This window comes from Drosophila tropicalis, unplaced genomic scaffold (assembly GCF_018151085.1).
Source record: "Drosophila tropicalis isolate 14030-0801.00 unplaced genomic scaffold, ASM1815108v1 contig_443, whole genome shotgun sequence".
Lineage (NCBI taxonomy): Eukaryota > Metazoa > Arthropoda > Insecta > Diptera > Drosophilidae > Drosophila > Drosophila tropicalis.
The window spans coordinates 6,159,855-6,185,064 of record NW_027172907.1 but is presented as its reverse complement, the minus strand read 5'-3'; the positions used below and the strand labels follow the sequence as shown (position 1 = coordinate 6,185,064).

The 25,210-nt window shown below is 38.9% G+C and overlaps 4 protein-coding genes and 1 long non-coding RNA gene across 6 annotated transcripts in view; 2 read left to right on the top strand and 3 right to left on the bottom strand.

Moving 5' to 3' along the window:
* LOC137574281 (uncharacterized) overlaps positions 1–2,724 on the bottom strand; it is a 38,598-nt gene extending 35,874 nt beyond the window's left edge. The window contains exons 1-2 of the long non-coding RNA XR_011031968.1: positions 2,521–2,724; positions 1,945–2,146 (exon numbers count right to left, since the gene is read on the bottom strand). This is a non-coding gene — a long non-coding RNA (uncharacterized lncRNA). The remainder of the gene's footprint in view (positions 1–1,944; positions 2,147–2,520) is intronic.
* Positions 2,725–4,607: 1,883 nt separating this feature from the next.
* Positions 4,608–13,657, bottom strand: LOC137573711 (myrosinase 1-like). 2 transcript variants are annotated; one of them, XM_068285719.1, is made up of 4 exons: positions 13,526–13,657; positions 7,399–7,600; positions 5,371–6,261; positions 4,608–5,309 (listed from the first exon to the last, which is right to left on the bottom strand). In XM_068285719.1, exons 1-4 carry the CDS (start codon positions 13,555–13,557, stop codon positions 4,797–4,799), a joined length of 1,638 nt encoding a protein of 545 aa, XP_068141820.1. In that variant the 5' UTR covers positions 13,558–13,657; the 3' UTR covers positions 4,608–4,796. The 2 variants fall into 2 exon arrangements, with proteins under 2 accessions (XP_068141820.1, XP_068141819.1); XM_068285718.1 differs by lacking the exon at positions 13,526–13,657 and adding an exon at positions 7,991–8,191.
* Positions 9,528–14,526, bottom strand: LOC137573712 (myrosinase 1). Its single transcript, XM_068285720.1, has 5 exons — positions 14,397–14,526; positions 14,043–14,249; positions 13,526–13,727; positions 10,386–11,276; positions 9,528–10,308 (listed from the first exon to the last, which is right to left on the bottom strand). The coding sequence occupies exons 2-5, from the start codon at positions 14,081–14,083 to the stop codon at positions 9,826–9,828; spliced, it is 1,617 nt and encodes a 538-aa protein (XP_068141821.1). The 5' UTR covers positions 14,084–14,249; positions 14,397–14,526; the 3' UTR covers positions 9,528–9,825.
* Positions 14,527–15,887: 1,361 nt separating this feature from the next.
* Positions 15,888–19,147, top strand: Dbp73D (putative ATP-dependent RNA helicase Dbp73D). The gene is made up of 3 exons (XM_068286157.1): positions 15,888–15,899; positions 16,986–17,721; positions 17,781–19,147. The coding sequence occupies exons 1-3, from the start codon at positions 15,888–15,890 to the stop codon at positions 18,983–18,985; spliced, it is 1,953 nt and encodes a 650-aa protein (XP_068142258.1). The 3' UTR covers positions 18,986–19,147.
* A 300-nt stretch (positions 19,148–19,447) lies between these two features.
* On the top strand, positions 19,448–20,159 carry PGRP-SB1 (Peptidoglycan recognition protein SB1). Its single transcript, XM_068286036.1, has 2 exons — positions 19,448–19,514; positions 19,589–20,159. The coding sequence occupies exons 1-2, from the start codon at positions 19,457–19,459 to the stop codon at positions 20,104–20,106; spliced, it is 576 nt and encodes a 191-aa protein (XP_068142137.1). The 5' UTR covers positions 19,448–19,456; the 3' UTR covers positions 20,107–20,159.
* Positions 20,160–25,210: the final 5,051 nt, after the last annotated feature.

The following is a 25,210-nucleotide window of genomic DNA, read 5'->3' as shown; positions in this document are numbered from 1 at the left end:
TATGTATTTGTGTGTTTTTTCGGTTCTGGTTCTCGAACTTTTTATGTAATTCCGTTTCTGGTTTAATTGTTCACTCGCAGAATGGGCGGCACACTCTATTTTTAGGATTATATGGGCTTGCATTCTTCTCATTGGACAAAAGGAGAGAAACCAAGGCGGATGCGAAATGATCAAAGCCAACTCTGAAGATCTGAGTGATCAGATCGGGTGGGAGAAGAATACGTGGATGCTTGCCCCCCCTTGTCTGTCCTAATATGCATAATCATAACACGCCAATGAATTTAATCATAGTTAATGATGCCAAATACATGAGCTTTATCTTCCCATAGCCCCAAACGGTAGGTGCACCTTCAATTACCCCAGAGCTTTGTGTGTCCCGCTCCATTGGCAGTCACCCCAAAGAGCACTCTATTCTAGCGACCTTTTGTCTGGTTGCCTTTTGATGTCTAAAGCGGAAACACATTGAGACAGTTTACGTTTCGGTGTAAGAATTATATAAAGTGTCTTTTGAATTTGTGTGTTCATATGTTAAATTGTCTTACAAACGATTGAACTTTAACAAATTCGATTGATCACACACAGACAGAGAGACAAGATCAGCCTATGTCTTTTGTACACATTGACAATGGAATAAAAAGAACACATTAATTTATTATTTTTTGCAAAAAAAAAAAAAAAAACCATTCAGGTTATAAAAAGCTAAAGTTTCAAGTCTTGTTTCCATATCACGGATGAACCGACGGGCAAGCGGTACACGACCAGAAGGCCATGTCTATCTTCTAATGCTGACCAAGAAAAGGAGCCGTCACATTCTCGTCTTTACGAATTTTATATTACCCTCTACAATAGTATACAAATAATTTTAATAAGTGACCGAAAAAATGTATGCCAAGAATTTCCGACAACAAGAAACCAGTTGGTCAGTTTGGTCAGTTTTGATTGGTGACACATGCCAAAACTGCGAAAACCAAGTCTAATTCCCCCAGTTCAATATTAATTTCCAAGATCAACTCGGTGTCGGTATCAGTCGGTTAGTCAGTCAGTCAGTTTGTTAGGCTAATTATGTGACTTTGCATTGAATGCAATGGCAACACGAAGGGGCGTATGGCCTACCAAACTATTTAGAGCCATTTATCAATCGAATGCAACAATGACAACACCTGCAGCAGCAGCTCCATATTGTTTGAGGTAAAACTTCCAAGGGAGTGCAAAATGTAGACAGGGGCTAGAGGAGGGGTTAATTAATCAGCCTAGAGTAATGACTCAATGACTTCAAATCAACAGAAATATCTAATTTACCTAGAAAGTGAGTTAGGGCTTACTCTCTAACCAGTTTGCTGCGTAAAGATTCCACTTTTCGGGTTTTTTTCCGCCTCTCCCACTGGATCAGGTCACATTACGCAGTGGTGTTCCCCTTTTTCACTCTTACTCATCATTGCGCGATCTGTTTGGCTAGAATCCATTGCAATTTCCGATTCATATGCGAATTGTGACTTAAAACCAGTTATGATGACCACAAAATGATTATAAAAATGGAATAATGTAATCTATCTCGTCCCCGATTCACGTCTTTCGAGGACATTACGCATCGGTGTTCCCCTTGACTTATGTATGTAAATGATTTAGTTAATAAATTAACTCGGATAATCAACTCTGATAATCAACACAGGTGTCTGGCCAATGCTTGGTACATAATTGATGCTACATTGTTGCTGAAAACTCCACTACATGGCTGATGACCCGCAAAATGAATTATTAGCCTCTAATCTAATTGTTATATGACGTCTAATTGGCTATCGAGCGGACTGTCTCAAACATGAATAATTAAGGTCTGTCTATCTGCTATGTCATCCAAGTGCATGTAGTTGGTTATTCAATGGCTTGTTGTTCCACTCGATTGCCTCAATTGGCAATTGGCAATCGGATAATGGCACATTGACTTACCTGATGATAGCTATCTGCTGTTACATCAGCAGCCGATTGATCATCGATCTTCTCGGGATGCGTATGGACCAAATGATCCCAAATCGACTCGCCCTTATCATCGGCATTCCAACCGCCTTCGATTTGATATGCCGATGAGCCGACCCCCCATAAGAAGTCTTGGGGAAACCTGCGTGTCTCACTCACTGGATTGCCATGGATGCTGCAAGCATTTAAGATTTAAATTTAATTAAAGGCACTTAGTAACTATGCGCTAAAACTTAAAAGAAAAAAAAGGCTATATTTATTTTGGTCAGAAGTGTACAAGAAACCATCTACGATCATATATGCTAAAAGTATTCTTGATCGGATGGCTAAGTCATATGCGTTCATATAGCCATTTACGTCCGCCAGGTCTAGGCCGCAAAATTCTTATAGACCATTATCTCGTATATTGGATTGGACTACATCAACGACTTTTCTTAATAAGTTGACTGTGTCAAATTTTGTCACGATCGGTTGAGTATATCATGTATAGAATCTAAATAGATAAATCGAAATCGGAAACCCACATATATAGCTGTCAAATAAACATACCATAAACTAGCATTTGTCGACTTGACGCCTGTAGGTAACGAAAGAGTGACAAAAAATCTTGCAAGGGTATGCAAACTTCGTCATGGTCGAAGTTAGCCCCGGCCCTCTGGTTCTCATTTCGATCGGCATCGAAATTAAGAATCCCACTTACGGGACAATTTCAAACAATTTTGTCCCAAATATTTGGAATCACTTGAAATATCCTTTTTGGCGGTGTATCCTCGTGATTAACACTTCACTTTCACTGGCTATTAACGAAAACCTGTTGAACCTTATTCTTAGAACTTTTTCGTTGACGACTTGTCACGTTCGTGTAATATTTGCAAATGAAGTCTAAATTTTTAAGTTGTACCAATGTAAGGCATCGATTTCGACGCGTCGACGCGTTGTCTCGACTGAATTCAGCGGCAGATGAACAACAACAGCAACGACTTGTGACTGACCACAGCTTACTAAATATTGTATCGAGTTCATAACCGTTAGTTTAAATTAGTTAAAACGAAAAGCTGCATTTTCAGTCTGTTGTAACTACCATTCGCCCAGAGCGTGAATTCGTTTATTAAAGTCGCCAAAATATACACAACACTCAGAAGAAACCTTTTCTGAACCCATAAGGTATATGTGAATACTCTTGATGCTAATCAACAAACGAGTTGATTTAGCCATCTCGGTCTGTCCGTCCGTCTGTCTGTATGAGCAACTAGATCTCAGAATCGCACTAAAAATCGTTCAATTCTACGTCCAAACCTTTATCATAAAGGGGGAGTCGGTTGGTGGAGGCGCCAGATTGCTTGTTAGAGTGAGCAAGATAGCATACGCCTGCTATGAGGCATGTCAAATAAATATCATAGACATACATTTGGTCTTTCAAATTCAAAACATTTTTTTCATTCGCGAATTTCATTAATCACAATTAGCCAAATGAACATGAAGTGGGTAGTAGCTCTAAAGTGCAAAAACCCCTCTTGATCTTGTAGTGTTTGCTGTAAACACTTGAGAACCTCAAAAGATCTAAGATCGGGGCGCACGCCCCACCGTGATTGCTCCAGACTTAAACATGGCTGATAATAAATTATAAAAGCCGGGTCGCCCGGCTCGTGACTCTCTGGGTCGCTCGCTGGCTCATTTGCTGGACAGGTGTAGCCCGAGAGGCCGGAGAGACTGGAGACTGAAGGGTAGCTATCGAATAGACACATGAGTGTGTATGCACAGAGATTTCCTATTACAAAACCCAATCAAGTTGCAAGTCTAATTTTTATTTATTTTTGTTTAATTTATGCCAACCGTTTTTTAATATTTCGTGTGACTCGCAACCAAGTAGAATGCTAATTAGAATCCGAGTACCAAGTATACGTGAATGCCTCTCCGAAATGAAAGGTAACATAACTGGTTTCGTATTTGTATATGTATTTGTGTTTTTTCGGTTCTGGTTCTCGAACTTTTTATGTAATTCCGTTTCTGGTTTAATTGTTCACTCGCAGAATGGGCGGCACACTCTATTTTTAGGATTATATGGGCTTGCATTCTTCTCATTGGACAAAAGGAGAGAAACCAAGGCGGATGCGAAATGATCAAAGCCAACTCTGATGATCTGAGTGATCAGATCGGGTGGGAGAAGAATACGTCGATGCTTGCCCCCCATGTCTGTCCTAATATGCATAATCATAACACGCCAATGAATTTAATCATAGTTAATGATGCCAAATACATGAGCTTTATCTTCCCATAGCCCCAAACGGTAGGTGCACCTTCAATTACCCCAGAGCTTTGTGTGTCCCGCTCCATTGGCAGTCACCCCAAAGAGCACTCTATTCTAGCGACCTTTTGTCTGGTTGCCTTTTGATGTCTAAAGCGGAAACACATTGAGACAGTTTACGTTTCGGTGTAAGAATTATATAAAGTGTCTTTTGAATTTGTGTGTTCATATGTTAAATTGTCTTACAAACGATTGAACTTTAACAAATTCGATTGATCACACACAGACAGAGAGACAAGATCAGCCTATGTCTTTTGTACACATTGACAATGGAATAAAAAGAACACATTAATTTATTATTTTTTGCAAAAAAACAAGCAACAAAACATGATTTATAAATGGTATCACAATAAAGTGGTTTATTCAGTTTAAGTCTCTGGCTTAAAATATTTAAAATTATGGTTACGAGCCTACGATTTGAAGAAATACTTTGAAACAGCATTTGCTTGAAATCGTTAAAAAAAAATGTATATATGGCAACAATCTTTCCTTCTCACGCCACACCCACAAACTAACTGGCTCACTCACTCACCCGCCGAAGCAAACTGATCAGAAGGGTCAAACTCCAACACCAATGCCAAGTTCCACTGTTGGCTTTTGCTCCGCTGATCTGGGCAAGGTCTTCGGCTGGCAATTGTGCCATAGCCACCAATTGTTCCTTGTTCAGAGTGGGTCTGTAGCTCCAATTGATGCCATTATTTTTGCATATATGTGTGAAAACTCTGGCTGAGATCTTTGGTGTGCGGGTACGTTCGGGGGAGGTAAAGTCCACATGATAGAGACCAAACTTCTCATTGAAACCCGCTTTCCATTCATAGCTGTCCATCAAACTCCAGACGATGTAGCCACTGACATTAACGCCATCCTCAATGGCATCCAATACGGCGGATAAATACGAATTGAGATAGTCAACCCTAGCGTAATCCTCCAGACCACCGCGATCACTGACTCCATTTTCAGTGACCATAATCTCGGGTCCATTGTATTGGTGATGAATCCACTTAATCAGACCATAGATACCCTTGGGATATGACTGCAAATAGATGGCGATTCCAGCAACGATTTCATAAGATTTCATTTTAATTTTAACCTACCTTTAACCACACTGAACCTGAACTAGGCCAATCCACACCATCGTGATTGTAAACGATTCCCATGTCATGATCAAACGATGGCACGGGAAAGTTGCCTGTATTATTATGACCATTTGTCGTCGCCAAATAGGTCGTATACGTATTAAGGCCAAAGAAATCCGCTGTGCCACGAATACGATGTATTTCAGCCTGGGTGAACTCTGGCAGACGTGACCGTGAAAATCCTTGCTCCTTGCTCAGATTTCGAATGCGATCGATTACAATTTTTGGATAGTTGCCATGCCGCGAGAAAATGGGATGGGCAAACCAACCCACATTGAATTGAAATCCTCGTTCTGCGGCCTCACGATCTTCAGCTGAATCTGGATTTCTGGGCTCAAAACCAGATGAGGATATTGTGATACCAATGCGTCCACCTTGCCGTTTCTGGAATTGCTCACGATACATATGCACGACTTCGGCATGAGCTTTCAGCAGATTGTGACCACATAGATAGGAGGGTATGCCAGGATATTTATATGACGGAGCCATATAGTCCAAGCCATAGCCCATTTCACAGATTTGATATGGTTCATTTATGGTAGTCCACAATTTGACACGATCACCGAACATCTCCAGCACTAGACGAGCATAGTCCTTGAATACGGGTATAATCTCTGGATTGGTCCAGCCGCCCAACTCCTGGAGTCGCTGCGGCAGGTCCCAATGATAAATGGTGACCATGGGTGTGATATTATATCTAAGTAGCTCATCAATCAGATTGCTATAGTATTTAATGCCAGCGGTGCTAACATGATTCATATAGCCACCGGGCATAATTCTGGGCCATGACAATGAGAAACGATAAGTGGATGCATGCAACTCCTTGACCATCTGGACATCTCGTTGCCACTGCAGAATAGAACACGCAAAAGCAAAAACATTCAACCAACAAGAATTTTAATTAGTGACCGAAAAAATGTATGCCAAGAATTTCCGACAACAAGAAACCAGTTGGTCAGTTTGGTCAGTTTTGATTGGTGACACATGCCAAAACTGCGAAAACCAAGTCTAATTCCCCCAGTTCAATATTAATTTCCAAGATCAACTCGGTGTCGGTATCAGTCGGTTAGTCAGTCAGTCAGTTTGTTAGGCTAATTATGTGACTTTGCATTGAATGCAATGGCAACACGAAGGGGCGTATGGCCTACCAAACTATTTAGAGCCATTTATCAATCGAATGCAACAATGACAACACCTGCAGCAGCAGCTCCATATTGTTTGAGGTAAAACTTCCAAGGGAGTGCAAAATGTAGACAGGGGCTAGAGGAGGGGTTAATTAATCAGCCTAGAGTAATGACTCAATGACTTCAAATCAACAGAAATATCTAATTTACCTAGAAAGTGAGTTAGGGCTTACTCTCTAACCAGTTTGCTGCGTAAAGATTCCACTTTTCGGGTTTTTTTCCGCCTCTCCCACTGGATCAGGTCACATTACGCAGTGGTGTTCCCCTTTTTCACTCTTACTCATCATTGCGCGATCTGTTTGGCTAGAATCCATTGCAATTTCCGATTCATATGCGAATTGTGACTTAAAACCAGTTATGATGACCACAAAATGATTATAAAAATGGAATAATGTAATCTATCTCGTCCCCGATTCACGTCTTTCGAGGACATTACGCATCGGTGTTCCCCTTGACTTATGTATGTAAATGATTTAGTTAATAAATTAACTCGGATAATCAACTCTGATAATCAACACAGGTGTCTGGCCAATGCTTGGTACATAATTGATGCTACATTGTTGCTGAAAACTCCACTACATGGCTGATGACCCGCAAAATGAATTATTAGCCTCTAATCTAATTGTTATATGACGTCTAATTGGCTATCGAGCGGACTGTCTCAAACATGAATAATTAAGGTCTGTCTATCTGCTATGTCATCCAAGTGCATGTAGTTGGTTATTCAATGGCTTGTTGTTCCACTCGATTGCCTCAATTGGCAATTGGCAATTGGCAATCGGCTAATGGCACATTGACTTACCTGATGATAGCTATCTGCTGTTACATCAGCAGCCGATTGATCATCGATCTTCTCGGGATGCGTATGGACCAAATGATCCCAAATCGACTCGCCCTTATCATCGGCATTCCAACCGCCTTCGATTTGATATGCCGATGAGCCGACCCCCCATAAGAAGTCTTGGGGAAACCTGCGTGTCTCACTCACTGGATTGCCATGGATGCTGCAAGCATTTAAGATTGAAATTTAATTAAAGGCACTTAGTAACTATGCGCTAAAACTCAACAAAGAAAACAAAAAGAAATAATAAAAAAAAAAAAAAAAAAAAAAACATTTCAAATTTCTAACAACTTTCGAATTTATGGCCAAGATGTAGGATTTTATTTAATTTCGCTTTATGTCAATTGCTGGTTTTATCAAGGTCATTGGGAGACTTTTTTATTTAAGCAATTCGGGTTTCAAATGCTTTATTTTTGTATTTAATAGTTTGCCTTGGTTTCATTATTTCGTTGTTTCTTTTGGCAGCTCAAGGCAGGAATTCGACTATATATACTATATGATGTTTGTCGTGTTTGACTTTTCGATCGAAATTGAAATTGAGAAGCTCACTTACGCGACAACTACAAAGAATATTGGCCAAAATATTTTCAACATTTTTGTGCACTATTCGAACTGAGTATCCTTGTGTCGGGTGGAAGTATCCTTGTGATTAACACTTCACTTTCACTGGCTATTAACGAAAACTTGTTAAGCCTTTCTCTTGGAGTTGGCTTACAACTTTTTCGTTTAGATCTTGTCACGTTCGCGTAATATTTGCAAATGAAGTCTAAATTTTTAAGTTCTACCATTTTAAAGCAAACGTCGAGTTCGACGCCGGCGTTACAATTGAAGTCGGCAGCGGGTTAAACCACAACAACAACAGCAACAACAACAGCAACAGCAACAGCAACAACTTGTTCTCATCTGGCAAACAGGTGGTGACTGGGAGATATATTGAGATTATTGTTATTATTCGTAATATCGTTTTGTTTGCTTTTACTCATTTGCATATCATTCAAAACATATGTATCTAGGAGGCGGGGAATTTTCACTGACCACTCAATAGATTGATCGTAGACCGCAGCTTATCATAAATTGTATCGCATTCAAAACCGTTAATACAAATTGGATAAGCCATAAAAACCCCAAACTAAATGTGTGCTTCACGCATAAACTAACATACAAAAACGTTGATAAAGGCATAAAAATCCCAACTAAATTGACACCTAACAAACCAAAACAAATGTACAGAAGAAGGCCATGACAGTGTGACGGGATATTTCCTTAGTTCTAAGCATTCAACGACTTTGAAATACTCTTCCTTCCTTATTTTCCACTGCTTGACTGAGTTTTCAAGTCTTTGCCGTGGCTTTCGTGTTTAGAGCACAAGAAAAATTAAACTAACAAGGGAAAGGCTAAATTTTTTTGAAAATTTTACCAAAATATATTTTAAAAAGTTTGTTGATAGTTTAATTTAGCGCTGAAATCTTAGTTATATTTGTAATCTTCAATGAAAATATAAAAATTGAATATTTCAATAAATGTATTTGTAGAAAATTGTATTAGAGCATCCACTAGTTGGCTTGTTAAGTTTCAATTGAAACTTTCCTTTGTATATAACCCAGTGATCCCATCAGATAACAGATGACATAGTGCTTTACCGGTTTTTTTTTTTTAGAGAGAGAGAGAGAGAGGGAGACACTCTTAACCATTAATTTTTTAATAAACACGAAATACTCTAACCAATTTGTATGCTTATAGGGTAAAAGGGTATGATTATAGCTGAATCATTTTGACCAATTTGTACCTTAATAACAAAAACAAAAAGTAAAAGGGGGAATACTTCCGTTTACGTAAATAACGAAAGGTAGAAGGAAACACCAAGTGATTCATGCGTTTGTGATCAAAATAAATTGACGTCATTTGGTATTTGGTATCGAAAAATTGACAGCATTCTCGTATACCAGATTTCAAAACAAGATTGTTGTTGTTTCACCGATCTAACGAGATCCCCTGCGGTGTTTCATTCACGCAAAACGCATAATTTTCGAATATTAGACGATCGTAAAATGTCAATGTAAAAGCCAACAAATTGAATACTCTTAAGAAAGTCTTTGAAAATTGATACCTAGATATTGCAAAAACTTTTGCAAATATCACAAAAATTTCTTTATTCAGTTTGAGTCTCTTGCTTACACATAAAATTACATACATATATACAGGGGGGCGGGGGGATAAAAAAAAAAAAAGAAGATACATACATAATTGGTTGTTAGACAAAACTTAAATGGAAAAAAATACTTTGCAACAACATGAAAGAAAACAATCAATTGACAATCATTTTCCCTTCCCAACTTTAACTTCATCCGGTCTAGCAATGCCGATTGTTTAGACCCACCAACGTCACCATCAGCAAGACCAGAGTCCAACTCCAAATTGTGGCTGTCGATGCTCCCCCGAGGCCTTGGCCGACGAGTTATCGTCAGCTGGCAACTGGGCCATGGCCACCAGTTGCTGTTCATCCAGAACGGGTCTATAGCTCCAATCGATACTGTTCGATTTGCAAATATGCCCATAGACTTTGGCGGATATCTTTGGTGTGCGTGTCCGTTTCGGCGAATTGAAGTCCACATGGTAGAGACCGAACTTCTCAGTGAATCCGGCCTTCCATTCAAAACTGTCCATCAAACTCCACACAATGTAGCCACTGACATTAACGCCATCCTCAATGGCATCCAATACGGCGGATAAATAGGAATTGAGATAGTCAACGCGAGCGTAATCATCCAGACCACCGCGATCACTGACACCGTTTTCCGTGATAATAATCTCGGGGCCATCGTATTCGCGATGAATCCACCTGATCAGATTGTAAAGACCCTTAGGAACAACCTAAGAGTGAATGCAATTGGGAAGACAGTAAACAGTTTATTACCAGAGTAATTCCAGAAGCGGAGATTTCAACTCACCTTCAGCCAAGTCGAACCAGAGCCGGGCCAATTGGGATCTCTGGTCTGCACCACACCCATATCGTGATCAAATGAAGGCACACGGAAATTCACCGAATTATTATGATCATTTTGATGGACCAAGTAAGTGGTGTACGAGTTCAGGCCAAAGAAATCCGCAGTGCCGCGTATGCGACGAACTTCCTCCTCAGTGAACTCTGGCAGACGTGATCGAGAGCCAAATCCTTGTTCCCTACTCAAATTCCTAATGCGATCGATCATAACTTTGGGATAATTGCCCTCCTTAGAGAATATGGGATGGGCAAACCAGCCCACATAGAACTGCAGGGCTCGTTCCGAGGCCTCACGATCTTCCGGTGAATTGGCATCTTTCGGTTGCATCCACGACGAGTCGATGGTGATGCCAATGCGTCCACGTTGACGTTTCTGGAATTGCTCGCGATACATGTGCACCACCTCGGCATGGGCCTTAAGCATATTGTGGGTACAAAGATAGGCGGGAATGCCGGGAAAATCGTAGGAAGGTGCCATATAGTCTACTCCATAGCCGTATTCACACACATGCCATGGCTCATTGAGTGTGGTCCAGGTCTTGACACGATCACCGAACATCTCCAGCACTAGACGAGCATAGTCCTTGAATATGGGTATAATCTCTGGATTGGTCCAGCCGCCCAACTCCTGTAGGCGCTGCGGCAGGTCCCAATGATAAATGGTGACCATGGGTGTGATATTATATCTAAGTAGCTCATCAATCAAATTGCTATAGTATTTAATGCCAGCGGTGCTAACATGATTCATATAGCCACCGGGCATGATTCTAGTCCACGACAAGGAGAAACGATAAGTGGACACATGCAGATCCTTAACCATTTGGACATCGCGTCGCCACTGGGAGAGAAGGAGAAGAAAAATGCAGGTCAACCGGTTGAAATATTTGACCAAGATCAAGTCTCCATGCTATTGTGATTGTCGGTGTTGTTGCCTGTCTGTCTGCCTGTCAGTTAGCTGGTCAGCCAGTCATTCAATCAGTCAGTTAGTTAGGCTAATTATGTGACTTTGCATTGAAATGCAATCGCAACACGAAGGAGGCGTATGGCCCACCAAACTAATATATTTAGTGCCATTTATCAATCGAATCCAACAATAACAACACCTGCAGCAGCAGGTCCACTTTGATTGGCATAAGGCGTATGAGAGGGCGTTGGAGGTTGGGGGGCTGGACGGTATTTCTGATAAGTTATGCTAAATCAATTAATCAGCCATTAAATATGAGTTAGGCAATGACTTTGTTCGCAATCGATAAGATCGAGGCTATATGATATATAACCAATTGTCAGTCTACTACAAAATTGCATGTACTATATATAGAGTGCGAAAGAGAGAGCGAGAGCGTCATAGCATCTAGCATTATCTGGATCGTATAATATTATATGATAACCTTGCTGCTTCGACACACTTATGCTTGTTTGGGTGTTGCGAATATTTAAGCCTTTTTGTTTATATTTTTGGACTCTAATCTAATATATACCTACATACTTCTTCTTCGTATCAGAATCATTTGATTGTTAAGTATTTATAACTAACAGTTAATCCATTTCAACAGATTCCTGATAATGTCTTTAACATTTTCAAATTTGAACTCCATTAAACTCCCTTCGAATGGAATGGAAAAGTTTTTGCAATACAACAAAGTCCATTGATCAATTTCCAGGAATATCAGTCTAAAATGTTGCACTGATTAATTGATTTTAATTGCACATTGTAAATTTGTTTAAATCAGTCCATATCATATAAGTGTTTATATAAAAAACCCGCATTATCTGACTAACTATATTATAATAATAGAGAGAGAGAGGGACCGATTGTTGCCATGAAAGGTTTATGACGAAGAAGTCTGATCTAAATCTAAATGAGAGTGTGAAACCAATAATTGGGTTTTAAATTTCTTAATAAATACTCTGACAAACAACATTTATGCCAGGAGTTTCCAAAGCATCATTCACCACAAAGAGAATACATTTATATATTTTTGATCAGCTTAATGAAACAAGTGGATATAACCAACTCGGTCCATCTATCCCTTTATGACTAATCCTTACTACAAAGGAACGAAGTTAGAACTTCCTTTTGATCGTATCTCAAGCTCTATCAAGAGCTAAGTAATGAAAACAAAAGTTTAGCGAAATTTCATTACAAATGGAATGAATTCCTAAAGAAGAGTATAAAATGCTCAGTGCTCTAAAGAAGCAGCTTCCCTTCCTTAACTTTGTCCATAGGTCCTTTTCACAGTCCGAGATGCCTTCTTTTAAGAATGTCTACCTCTGCTCGAACTGAGATTCTTCTTTTAAGGCTTTATTTTCATTAATTCTAAATTGAATTACTTATCATGCAAATATATATATATTTGTTAGATGCTAAAAGTTTTCTTACTAATTGCAAAAAACTTTCCACTACATTTATTATCACACTTCATTTGTTGATTTATTTATCATTTAAATGGAATGTGTTGGTTGGATTTTACTCTAGTTCCGTTTTAAATGAATTGTCAACTACAAAAACAAGTCACGCCTACAACACATTAAGTCAATCAGGCTAAAGTTGACAATTAATTACAATTATTCAGTTAATTAATCAAAGGCGGCAATGTGCTTAACGATTCGCCAGTCAACTTAGATAGTGGACAAAAACGAAAACGAACACGAAAAAAAAAAAAAAACAACAAACAAACAGGTGTCTCCACCATCAACCATAATCCAAACTAGCAACTAGTTGGAGTCGTTGGAGATTTCGCTAAAAATACTATGCAAATGCTATGCTATGATCATAATTGATGAATCTTTGTCAAGTAGATTTCCAAACTTGGTTAAGCAATATATACACAGGTATATATACTTATTATTAGCCTATTGACAGCTAATCTATGCACACATACTTTGTAATATAATTGCTAAGATAATGGATTAACCCACAAAGAGAGCAATGCCTCTGGAAAAAAAAAAAACAATAATTCGACAGAAACCAGTTTCCAACAATGCTTGACCTAGACGAACATTTCGTTTCGGCGATTTGGCACTTCCTCAAAACATCAGACGTTGAAATTTGCATTTATACATATGTATATTAACATATATTCTTACCTGATGATAACTATCTGATGTAATATCACCATTCGATTGATCGACTATCTTGTCGGGATATGTATGGACCATGCGATCCCATATGGATTCACCCTTGTTATCGGCATTCCAACCGCCTTCAATTTGATAGGCCGATGAGCCGACTCCCCATAAGAAGTCTTGGGGAAAGGTACGGGTCTCACTCACTGGATTGCCATGGATGCTGCAAATAAGATAAGATTAGATATTAATAAACATAAAAGAATGTGAATTTTATGATAACAATAATAATAATTGCTAAACAGATTATAATCTTTTGATAAGTTTATGTCAATAGATCCCACATATCATTTATATGTTTTAGACACACTTTGCCGGCTTTTAAATGCGTTTTGAGTGCTTATCAAGGTCTATATATGGTTTTGAATATGAAGTGTGTACTTTGAGGGGGAAAAAATTTAAAAAACAAAAAAAACTATTGACCATGGGCAAATGTTTGAGGTGTTTGTTTGGTTTTGCTTATCGCAGTTTCACTTACGCCACAATTAAAACTAATATGGGGCAAAGATATTTCAGCATTTTGCACAAATCATATATGTGTGTAGGTATAGTGTGATGGATATATCCTTGTTAGCAATTATTTTTTTGCACTTTTCTTAAACGAAAACTTCTTGATTGTTTCTTTTTGGTTAGACTTTTCCGATTTACGCTGTCGACACGAACGCGAAAGATTTGCAAATGAACTCTGAAATTTTCAAGTCCTACCATTATAAAGCAAACGCAACGACGTCGTTCAGGTCGTTGAAGTCGACGTTGCTGTCGACGCTTCAGTTGCTGTGGGCAGCGGGTTAAATAACAACAACAACAGCAACAACACTGAGGCGATTCTCACCTGGTAAACAGGTGACAGCAGAGAATCGAATTCGAATACGCAGACCCAAGCCGAGGGACTCTTATCGTTTAACTCTTTACTTTCGGTTCAAACATTTTCTGTGTGTCTCTCTCAGTGTGTGTGTGTGTGTGTGTGCGTGTGTGGTGGAGGGGTGGGGGGAAGTGTATTATGTTTACTTTTGCATCATGCGATTTAGATTAATTAAACACTTTTTTTTATACTAATAGTTTGCGATTTAAATTGAAACTGAAATTGAAATTAATGAAGGCATAAAAATCCCACAAACAAGAGACAGAAAAACACACAAAGGGCACGTTTCACTCATAAACTGGCAAAAAACGAGACATACAGAAAGAGAGAGAGAGAGAGAGAGAGAAAGAAACCAACAAAAAAATAAATAAACTTTGAGAAAAATGTTTAACATTTTTATTAATTAAGCAAACGTTTCGAATGTTTAAACAAGTGCACTTGTACGAACTTGAGAATGAGATAAGAATAGCCAGACTGAAGAAAGCCTTTGATTAAAAATCATGTAATTTAGAATGTGATAAAAACGCACACACACATCCACACACAACAAGTACATAAAGAATAAGATATGACATCTAAGCAAAATAAAGCAACATTGTATTCCGTTTTAATATCAGAGTCCATCTCCAACTTCAAAAAAAGCTGAAGAGAAAGAGAGAGAGAGGGAGGCCAAAGTAAAAGAATAAACTTTTAAAACATGTGATAAAATCGACATAAAACGGAAACCTTTTTGTACAGCTTGTTGTATATATTTATTTTTAAAACAACGTCCCCCCCATACATCCACCCCCCAAAAAAAGAAGAAAATTAAGAATCATATCCGCAATCGGCTTAATATATGTATTTATTTCCAGTTATTGGCCTTTTGTTTCATATATACTTTAATGTTTAAATGAAAGGGTTCGGGAATTTTTGGGTTAATTTCATTGAAATGTCAAAAGCAAGCCTATTTTTGGGCTCACTTTTTATATATGTACATACATAAATCGTACAAATCACACGATTCCGTTCCGTAACTGCCAAAAGGTGCACTGCACTGTTAATTGAAACGGAAGCTGCCAATTTTTCAATATATATATGTATATTAAATCAATATATATTGTTCATAAATAACTTGGCGGGATTGTCGTAAAAAGGGTGTGTCTATATGTGTACCTGGACACATCGATGCCCAGGTGTTTTTGGTTGCTTCTGAACTGAAAGTTGTTTTGATTTATGACCGATCTGGCAATTAAATTCAATTTACAACCATTTAAACACGGAAATCCATGCAAATACAAATTAAAAAAAAAAAAAAAAAAAAAAAACCAAATTATCTCTTGAAAGAGGGCGTCGTCTCACTTATTCACTCATATTTATATATAATTTTCATTACTTTTGCATAATACAGGTCACGAGCTTTCTCCATTGAATGAACCTACAAACATATAACCCAATCGTTTATGCATAATTTAATTAAACATGGCACATGATGTAACGTAGATTTCTAATATATCTACTAACCTTCCCATCCCAATCATGAATTTATTAATATGTAGGGAATATTTCTTTAAATTACATTTGAACGAAGCCATCTATTGTTTCCTTTCTATTATTTTAAGATAAAGAGACTTGGAAATTTCTGAAATTATTGCATCGTCTGTAAATTTTCCGTGCCAAATGAAACTCGTATCGCATATTTGCATACATTTAAGAACATTATAAAAGCAAAAAAAAAAAAAAAACAGACAAACAAAAAATAAAAACAAACATAGAATTCAGTCTAGCTGAAATCTTTTTTTAGCTCCATGCAGACGAAGGCAAAGAACGCATTTAACCGGTTTCGCTTTACGACAATAATTATCATTCAGAATTAATTAATTTAGTCGAGCCAGCGATGATAGCACAATTTCGCACTGTTCTAGTCTCTAGTTAGTTTAGTTGGCATCTGTCTCTAGGTCAAAGTCGAATCATCTAGCAAGTAGCTAAGTCAATTTAGTGCGTCACAAACAACTAATTTAGACTACTTAAATCTAATTGTTAGTATAAACAAACTCAGTTATGGTTAGATTTAAAATCAAAAAACTAAACAACAAAAACCTAAATAACTAAAGTTGAAATGTTAAAACATACTCGGCTAAATAAAATATTTGCATTACAAGCCATAATTTTACATTATTTACGCTCACTCACCGTTTGAGAATTTGAATGAGGCGCGCTTATGTTAGAGATGAGCCAAATACATAATCGATACTTTTTCGTGACTTTTTTAGCACGACATTTTTACCGATAGCCAATGTTGCGCATATCTAGTTTGTGGCACATCTCTATTATAAACAAAACAAAAGCACGTGGAACCGGGCTGCCTCTTTTAATTTCCTAATTTTCATAATTATATTAATAGAACTATGGAATTATTTACAGTTAATCGGTAAGCGAACCCCAGATATATTCAAAAACGATATTCAACATTAATTAATTGTAGTTACAACGACCAGACAAAGTCGACGAATGAAGATGAAATTCTGCAAAAACTATTACAAAAGGCTGAAAAACGTAAACGAAAACATAAAGCCGTAGAAGAAGAAAAAAGTGGACAAGGAGCCACAGACAATAGAGCCTACGATTGTAGCCGAGGAGCTCCAGGAGGAGAAGGAACAGCAGAAAGAAAATTATGAGCATCTCAATAGCGAACCATTGACAGAGCAAGAAACACCTCCTTCAAATGATTTTCAAGTACTGGGAGCTGAAGCCTTGGCAGCCGCAGCCAAACGCCAAAAAGTGGAACTAATCTTACCGAATTGGCTGGCTCATCCCACTCTCATTGAAGGCAATTTGCAGCTAGAAGAGCAGGCCGAAACAGAGACAGAGTCGGTTTCGGCCCTGCAACAGTTAGGCTATTTAAAGTCTTTCACCCGACAAGCGCTTAAACAAATGAAGATAAAGCGCCTATTTCCCGTCCAACGGGCTGTCATACCATGGATTTTGGAGGCTCATGCCAAACCAGAGCCCTTTCGTCCGCGTGATATTTGCGTTTCAGCACCCACAGGAAGTGGCAAAACTCTGGCCTTTGCCATACCCATTGTTCAATTACTGAGCCAGCGCGTGGAGTGTAAAGTTCGCGCTTTGGTGGTCCTGCCAGTGGCGGAATTGGCTCTACAGGTCTTCAAAGTGATCAGCTCATTGTGCAGCAAAACTGAGCTTGAAGTCTGTCTTTTGTCCAAACAACATCGCCTAGAGGATGAGCAGGATAAGCTGTTGGAATTGTATAAGGGAAAATACTACTCTAAGGTGGATATTGTAGTGACTACACCAGGTAATTACCACATTACCAATCTCTCACACATTTAATAAACTGTAAACTTATATTTTTAGGTCGTCTTGTGGATCATCTTCATGCCACAAAGGGTTTCTGTTTAAAGTCTCTTCAATTTCTGGTCATAGACGAAGCGGATCGTATTATGGATGCAGTTTTTCAAAATTGGTTGTATCATTTGGATACACATGTACGGGAGACGACCGATCAGCTGCTGTCTGGGACACAGGCGCCCCTCTGCTATGCCGAGCTGCTGTCCAGCTTTGGCAAACAGCCGCACAAGTTACTTTTCTCGGCCACCCTCTCACAAGATCCGGAGAAGTTACAGAATTTGCGCCTTTTCCAACCGAAATTGTTTACCACTGTACTAAATCAGCCCATTTTCCAACTGAACGAAGCGAATCCGCAGAACCAGACGGATTCTCTTCAGGATCAAATCGTTGGCAAATATACGACACCGGCTGAGCTAACCGAACAATATTGTGTGACGGAAATGCGGCTGAAACCTTTGACGCTATTCGCCCTGGTCCAGCAATATAAATGGAAGCGTTTTCTTTGCTTCAGCAATAGTGCCGACACGGCTAATCGCTTGGCCTTTGTGTTGAAAATACTTTTCCAGTCATATGACATTAAAGTCGAAGAGCTTTCTGGCAATATGTCGGCGCTGGAGCGTTCTACTACTCTAAACAGCTTTGCGAGAGGTAAAATTAATGGCTTAATTTGTTCCGATGCATTGGCCCGTGGCATAGATGTAGCTGATGTGGACATTGTTATATCGTATGAGGCTGCACGTCACATCAAAACCTATATACATCGTGTCGGTCGGACAGCTCGTGCCGGCAAATTGGGCACAGCCGTGACTCTGCTCAGTGAACAGGATCTCGAGCAGTTCAAAAAAATGCTTCTTGATGCTGGCAAAGCCATGGGCGATGAGATCAGTGTCTCCACCGATTTCGAAGTGGAACATGCCAACCTATATTCGACTGCAATGAGTGCATTGAAAGACCAACAAAGTCTTGAGAAGTCCAAGAAGGCAATTACTAAACGTCGCCTTGCTCATCATGCCAAATTGCATAAGGAGATGGAGAACAAGGATCAACGTACTCTAACCCTTATGGAGAAATTGCAATTGAAAACAATATCAGATATACAGAAACCAGGAGCGAAGGTGCATAAAATGGACAAGCCATTGCAAGGTGTCACCAAACCCAAGGAAACAAAAAGGAAACGTCAAGCCAAAATATTTAAGGCCATCGAGAAGTAATAGCAATGTTTTTTTTTTCTCCTTTTTTTTTTTTGTATGTAAATATAATTAGATTTTAAATAAACCTACGCTATATATGTACGTGTGTATATAAACATCTATATACAATATATATTTAGTATATACAAATAAATGTTTCTGTTTGCTGTCTTATCACTGTGATTCCCCCCTGGTACATTACCTCAGAGTACGTAAACAAATTTCAGAAACGACGAATTGTTTATTCTCTTACGTTACCGATGTAGTCAGAAGAGTTGATGATTAAGTATATACTCTCAATTAGAGAGAGTTATGTTTGTCTAGACTTCATTGGACTAAAAGAGATGCTATTGAGGTAACTTGCAGTTGCAAAGGATGATATAATAATGGACGAAACCTTAATGGGATAGAGTATATGGTTCTGTTTCCCTTATCGCAGGTATTTAAGCAGCCTGCGTCGAATCGCTAAGCATCACAAAGAATCTCACTATTATGGAAGCCACAATCAAGTTTCCGGCTCTGGCTGTAGCTTTGCTCTGCTGTTCATTAGGTAATTCCCAATGATCAATCAATTTGGACGAATTGTTGCCAATCGATGAGTTTTTTTTTTCACTCTCTTTTTAGCATTCGGCTCGAATGCCCTCACCATTGAGCCGCGCAGCAGTTGGGGAGCAGTCTCAGCTCGTTCTCCTCTTCGTATTCGTGGCGCTGTCGACTATGTGATTATCCATCATTCCGATAATCCCAACGGCTGTACGACATCGGAACAATGCAAACGTATGATCAAGGCCATTCAAACGGATCACAAGGGTAGACGCAATTTCAGTGACATTGGCTACAATTTTATTGTGGCCGGCGATGGCAAAGTGTATGAGGGTCGTGGTTTTGGTCTGGCCGGTTCCCATGCCCCCAACTACAATCGGAATAGCATTGGCATTGTGTTCATTGGTAACTTTGAGAATCAAACCCCATCGCAACAAATGCTCCAGAATGCCAAGGATCTGATTGCATTGGCCAAACAAGGTGGACATTTAAAGGACGATTACACGCTGTTGGGTCATCGTCAGACCAAGGCAACAGCATGTCCCGGTACTGCTCTATACAATGAGATTAAAACGTGGCCAAAGTGGAGAAGTATTTAGTTCGAATTTCCAATTTGTTATTGAAAATATATATTTTCTTTGTTTACTATAAAGATTTTTGATGGAAAATCAATCAGACCATGGAAAACCCATTCAATTCCAGTGATTTAGAGAGTTTAAACACAGCTCTAAATACGAAATACGAATAGCTTAAATATCAGCTGATAGTTTGATTTTTGAGAATGTTTGTCTCTAATATCACATTATACGATTTTGTAATCGCTTTTGTATTCATATTATAATTCATATGCTCGCTCTCTGACCGTGATCGGAGGAGGTCAAAGCATTAGCAAACAATGCACTGGCAATAAGCCAAATATTTTCACTCCATGAATATGGGTTTGGTTTCGCTTTGCTTGCTACTGATCTGCAGCTTTTTCTAAGCTGTGTGCCTAATCTGAATCCACCGGCTTATACTTTTTTTTTTTTTTTTGTGTTGTTTTCCGTTGGTCTTAACCATTGTGTTGCATTTGGTGGGTGTCGGGAAGGGATGGGGGGAGGAGATCATCAGATGGTTAGTTTTCGTTTGGTCAAATTGCATTTTGAACATAATTTTCATATGTTGCTCTGGCAGTTATAATCACGTTCACAGCTCGTTAGCCGAAATGTGAATACAAATAAAATTACTGGCAAACTGGAAAAGCCAAACAGCAACAACAACAGCGAAGAAAAAACAAAACAAAATCGACAACCACAACCCACCTGTAGCTTCTTCTGCCACTGCCTGTTTGGCCATAATTGTACGGGCCACATATCTCGAATGCATGTATTTATATACCTGGGGTGTGTGTGTGTGTGTGTCTGTAACCGCATTGACCATTAGGCCGAGAGTGCGTTTTGCATTTTGTGCATCTTCATCGATTTCACCATTTGGCGTGCGGTGCATAATTGGGCAGGTCAGGTAACCGGGTATGTACCTGAACCATAACCCAAACCAGCCAAAAGCATCAGCCATCTCAGCCACCAGACACCAGCAAGCACCAAGCACCACCAAGCAACCACCAAAGGCAACACACATGCAGCACGTTTTCCTCTGTCTGATGATTACCGATATTGCAGGCATTGAAAAATGCGTTGAATGCGTGGAAACGTTGTTGTTTTTCTTATTGGCTTGTCCACACACAAAAATCTGGCGGTTGTCATTGCATTCCTTTTAACTACACACCCGCGTAACTCATTGGAATACCTTCAACTTAGCCCCACTATAACCGTTTTGCCATTAACGTTTACGATCGACAGGCTCATTAGGTCTAATGGTTTTAGCACTTTTTGCGAAAACAAAGAGTTTCCCAGGGCTTTATCATGTGTCACATCACAACGAGAACAATCAAATCAAATTGTACAAATAATATGACAAAGTCAACCTTTTATTGGCATCCTTGAGTCACATCATTCATAGGCCAAGTAACAAATTGTAAGTCCAGGACTGCAAAGATCCTTTCAGAGGAGTTTTCTGCACTGTTCATCGATCCTTTTGATGGTATTTTTAATTTACTTGAGATGCAGTCTTCATTTACCCAAAGAGAATAAGTTTTGGGTCTACATACTGCTTTAAGATCCAATTCAAAAAGGCAGAGAAACGATTTTTTGGAACTTTTAGAAATCCTTTCAGTTATACTAAAGTTAAGCCAAGAGTTCAGCGCAATCTTAGCAAAGTTAAAGTCTATAAATTAGAACTTAATCTATGTTAGGCGCACCCTATTGAAAATGTATATAGAAAAGGTTTAATTGAGGGAAAGCCTAACTACTATTTGCCTCTCAGAGTATGATATGAAATCAGGTTTTTCACCATGATTTAGTTGAAATGTGAAATTCAGCAAGAAAAACACATTTCCCCCATTAATTCGTCGTCGATTTCTCTGAGACAAGATAAAACAAACGAGTGAAATTATGATGACATCCATTGCGTTTTCCCACATAGCCAAAAATTGCTCTATCCCCGAAGGCATCCCATCATTCCGCCACCAACCCCCATCGCCCATATCGCCCGCCGCCGATGTCCACAATGTAATTTATCAGGTAAGCGACATAATTACCTGCCACTTATGGCAATAAAAAAAACAGCTACGTCTAACCTGGCCACAGGAAAAAAAAACACACAAAAAAAAAAAAGAGTTGCAGAAGTTGAGGAAGAAAAAAAAAAAACAAACATTCAAATACCGCCAACGAGGAGCAAGAAGCGGAAGGCGGGTTGGAGAGAGAGTGGATGAGCAGGGGCAACAGTTGAAGGATTTATGTTCTTACAAAACGCTTCAAGGCGCTTAACAAGTGAGCCAACGACGGCGACGGCGACGAAGACGACGACGACGAAGAAACTGCTCTATAGCAATAGAGATTGATCGTCTTGTGTGCCATGGTGAAGTAGAGATAAACAGGGCCAGGACAGTGTAGGACTGGGCATGGCAGGGCAGGGCCAAGCATGGCACGGCGCACGGGGCGTATGGGCAATGAAAATTCCCGCCATTGAGTAGCCGCCGTTTAGCGCCTTTACTAACTTTGGTTTTGCCTTGCTTTTGCTTCCAGGACGGCATTTTCACTTTGATCTTTCTTTCTCTCTCACTCTCCCCCGTCTCTGTCTCACATTCTGAACTGTGAAGTCGGTTGCAAATCTTGGGGACATCGTGGTAGCAAAATCCATTGACAAGTCACATAAGCATTGTGCGATGCCTGGGTGAAGATTTAACATATTGGCCATGGAAATGTATTTTTTTTCTCTCTCTCCATTTTGGCGACATTTCCCTCAGCTATTGTTGCCGATCAAGAAAAGCTTTTACATATACAAACAAACAAACAGACAAACATACATATACAATTAAAATATTAATACTATAACTGAGAGCAACCAAGAGAAAGATAAAAATAGAACGACATTATATCTATCTATCTATCTAAGTGGCTGAGTTCTTTTCGGCCACTGAAGTTAGGTTTTTTTTTTTTTTTGGGTTAATCCGGCAATTAATTCCACACAAATCCCTTTGGGTGCCATCAGCCTACTAATAGGCCAATCTGTAGAGCAATCAGATGTCAATACAACGCAAGAAACAGATATAAAAACGCCAAATAGCAAAAGATGCAACAATATAAAATCTTCTACTCTTTTCGTTTTTCGCTTTTATATATCTAATATGATAGTCAAGTTTAGAACTCTAATCCCCCTCCGTTTAGCAATGTCAGCTCAAGCAGCATGGAATACTTGATGCCATTCGATTCGACAAACATGAACAAAACCACATCGTAAACTGAGTGGAAACCACGTCCAAATCACGTCCAGAGAGATGCATCCGTGTTTGTGTGCGTAAGTGGTATGGCCTCTGGACTGGAAGACTGGCCTCTTCCTCCTCCTGGTTTTTTTTCTGTGATTTTTTTCGTTTGCATAGTGCGAAAAGCAATGCAAATGCAAGGGATTCAAAAAATTCCCAGGCGTATGGCAACAACGACGACGAGACATCGAAGAAGATGGCCATCTAATAAATTCAACTAATTAATGGCGAGTATGAGAGCATGAGATGCTATCCCGAAAAAAAAAAAATAACTAAAAAGACCAACAGAGAGACCGAGAGAGATGGAGAGAGTAAGTGTACACATTAGCAAAAATCTACATGATATTGAGATGCCACAAGGTGGATCGGTCAAGCGCACACCTGAATTCTCTGCCTCATTACGATCAGAGCTCAACTGAGCTAAGATCAAGCTGGTGGGGCATATTGGTGGTGGCGGCGGTGGCGGTGGCGGTGGAGGTGGCGGCAACAGCCTTAGATACAGATTTCTTATCATTAATTAAACTTAAGCATGTTAGCTACCGTGTTCAAAGATATAAGGCGCACTTTAACTTTGCATCTTTCAACTGACCGCAGGAGAAGTTGCTGCTTCTGCTCCTGCTGCTGCTGGAACTTGGACGCGGCGGCACACGCCTTATCGTTGGCACGCAATCATCTTGCCTTTGAGGTATTTTTTCTTCCCCCATTTATGCTCACCTTTGTTGTTGTTTTTGTTTTTTTTTTTCTTTCGGTTTTTTGTTTTTAAGGTGTCAGCTCAGGAATTTAGTTTTCTGATAAATAAACACAGGAGTTTAGGCAACTTTATTAAAATATCCAAGAAAATGAACACCTATCTTTAGCTAAAAACGAACAAACTATTCCAAATAATCTACTAACAATTGAAACATTAAATATTATCTTTGGAGTTTGCTTTTGAAACGAAGCCAATCAATTGAACCAAATTAAACTTTGAACTCGAAATATACAAAACTTTAAATTGATGTCTTAAGCATTTTAAATCAATTCTTTTAGTTTGACTATTAAAAAAACTTCAAATTAATTAAATGCAATCACCAATTTGCTGTCATGATTACAAATACTTTATGTTGACTTTAATTTCTATTACCATTATTTAGAACTTTTAATTGAATGGCTTTTAGCCTTTCGACGGGCTAACAAGCTCACCCAGAAACCGCACTGCAATCTTAATCAATTGGTTATATTATTATTACTCTTATTAGCTGTTATAAAACTAGCAGTAAATTAGCATGCAATCTATAAACTGTTGAGAATTTCATGCAGCTTCATAAAAGCCAAATTGAAAACTAAATAAAACAAATTTTTCGAATTAGCTAAGACTACTATCACGATCAATTTCACAAATCTTATAATTTTACTCCAGTATTTGTTCCGATTTCGAACTCCTTTTTAAAGAAAATTGGTGGCGGATCTAGCTTCATCCTTGAGTGGGGGAAATGAGGCATTTTGGAGGAAATTTTTACCAGATTCAGAGGTGATATCTCAATTTTCCTCATTTCCCTCCAACACGCATCCAAATACATGTCGTTTTTTGAGGGTTTTCTTTATCAATTTCGATTCATGATATTTTCCAGTCTTTGGCTGACATTTCTTATTTTGGCTAATACTATTTGATTATTTATTGTGTCTGTGAGCTTGAAGATTGTCAAATGTTTATCTTGTCAATTGCTAAGTAAGTTTTATATTCATTTTTTTTTTTTTTTTTTTGGCAATTTTGGTTTTTGCATACGTATGTACATATGTATTCTGGATTCGGCACATTCCCATGATCATGACCGACGAAATAATAAATATGCCTATATTATTTA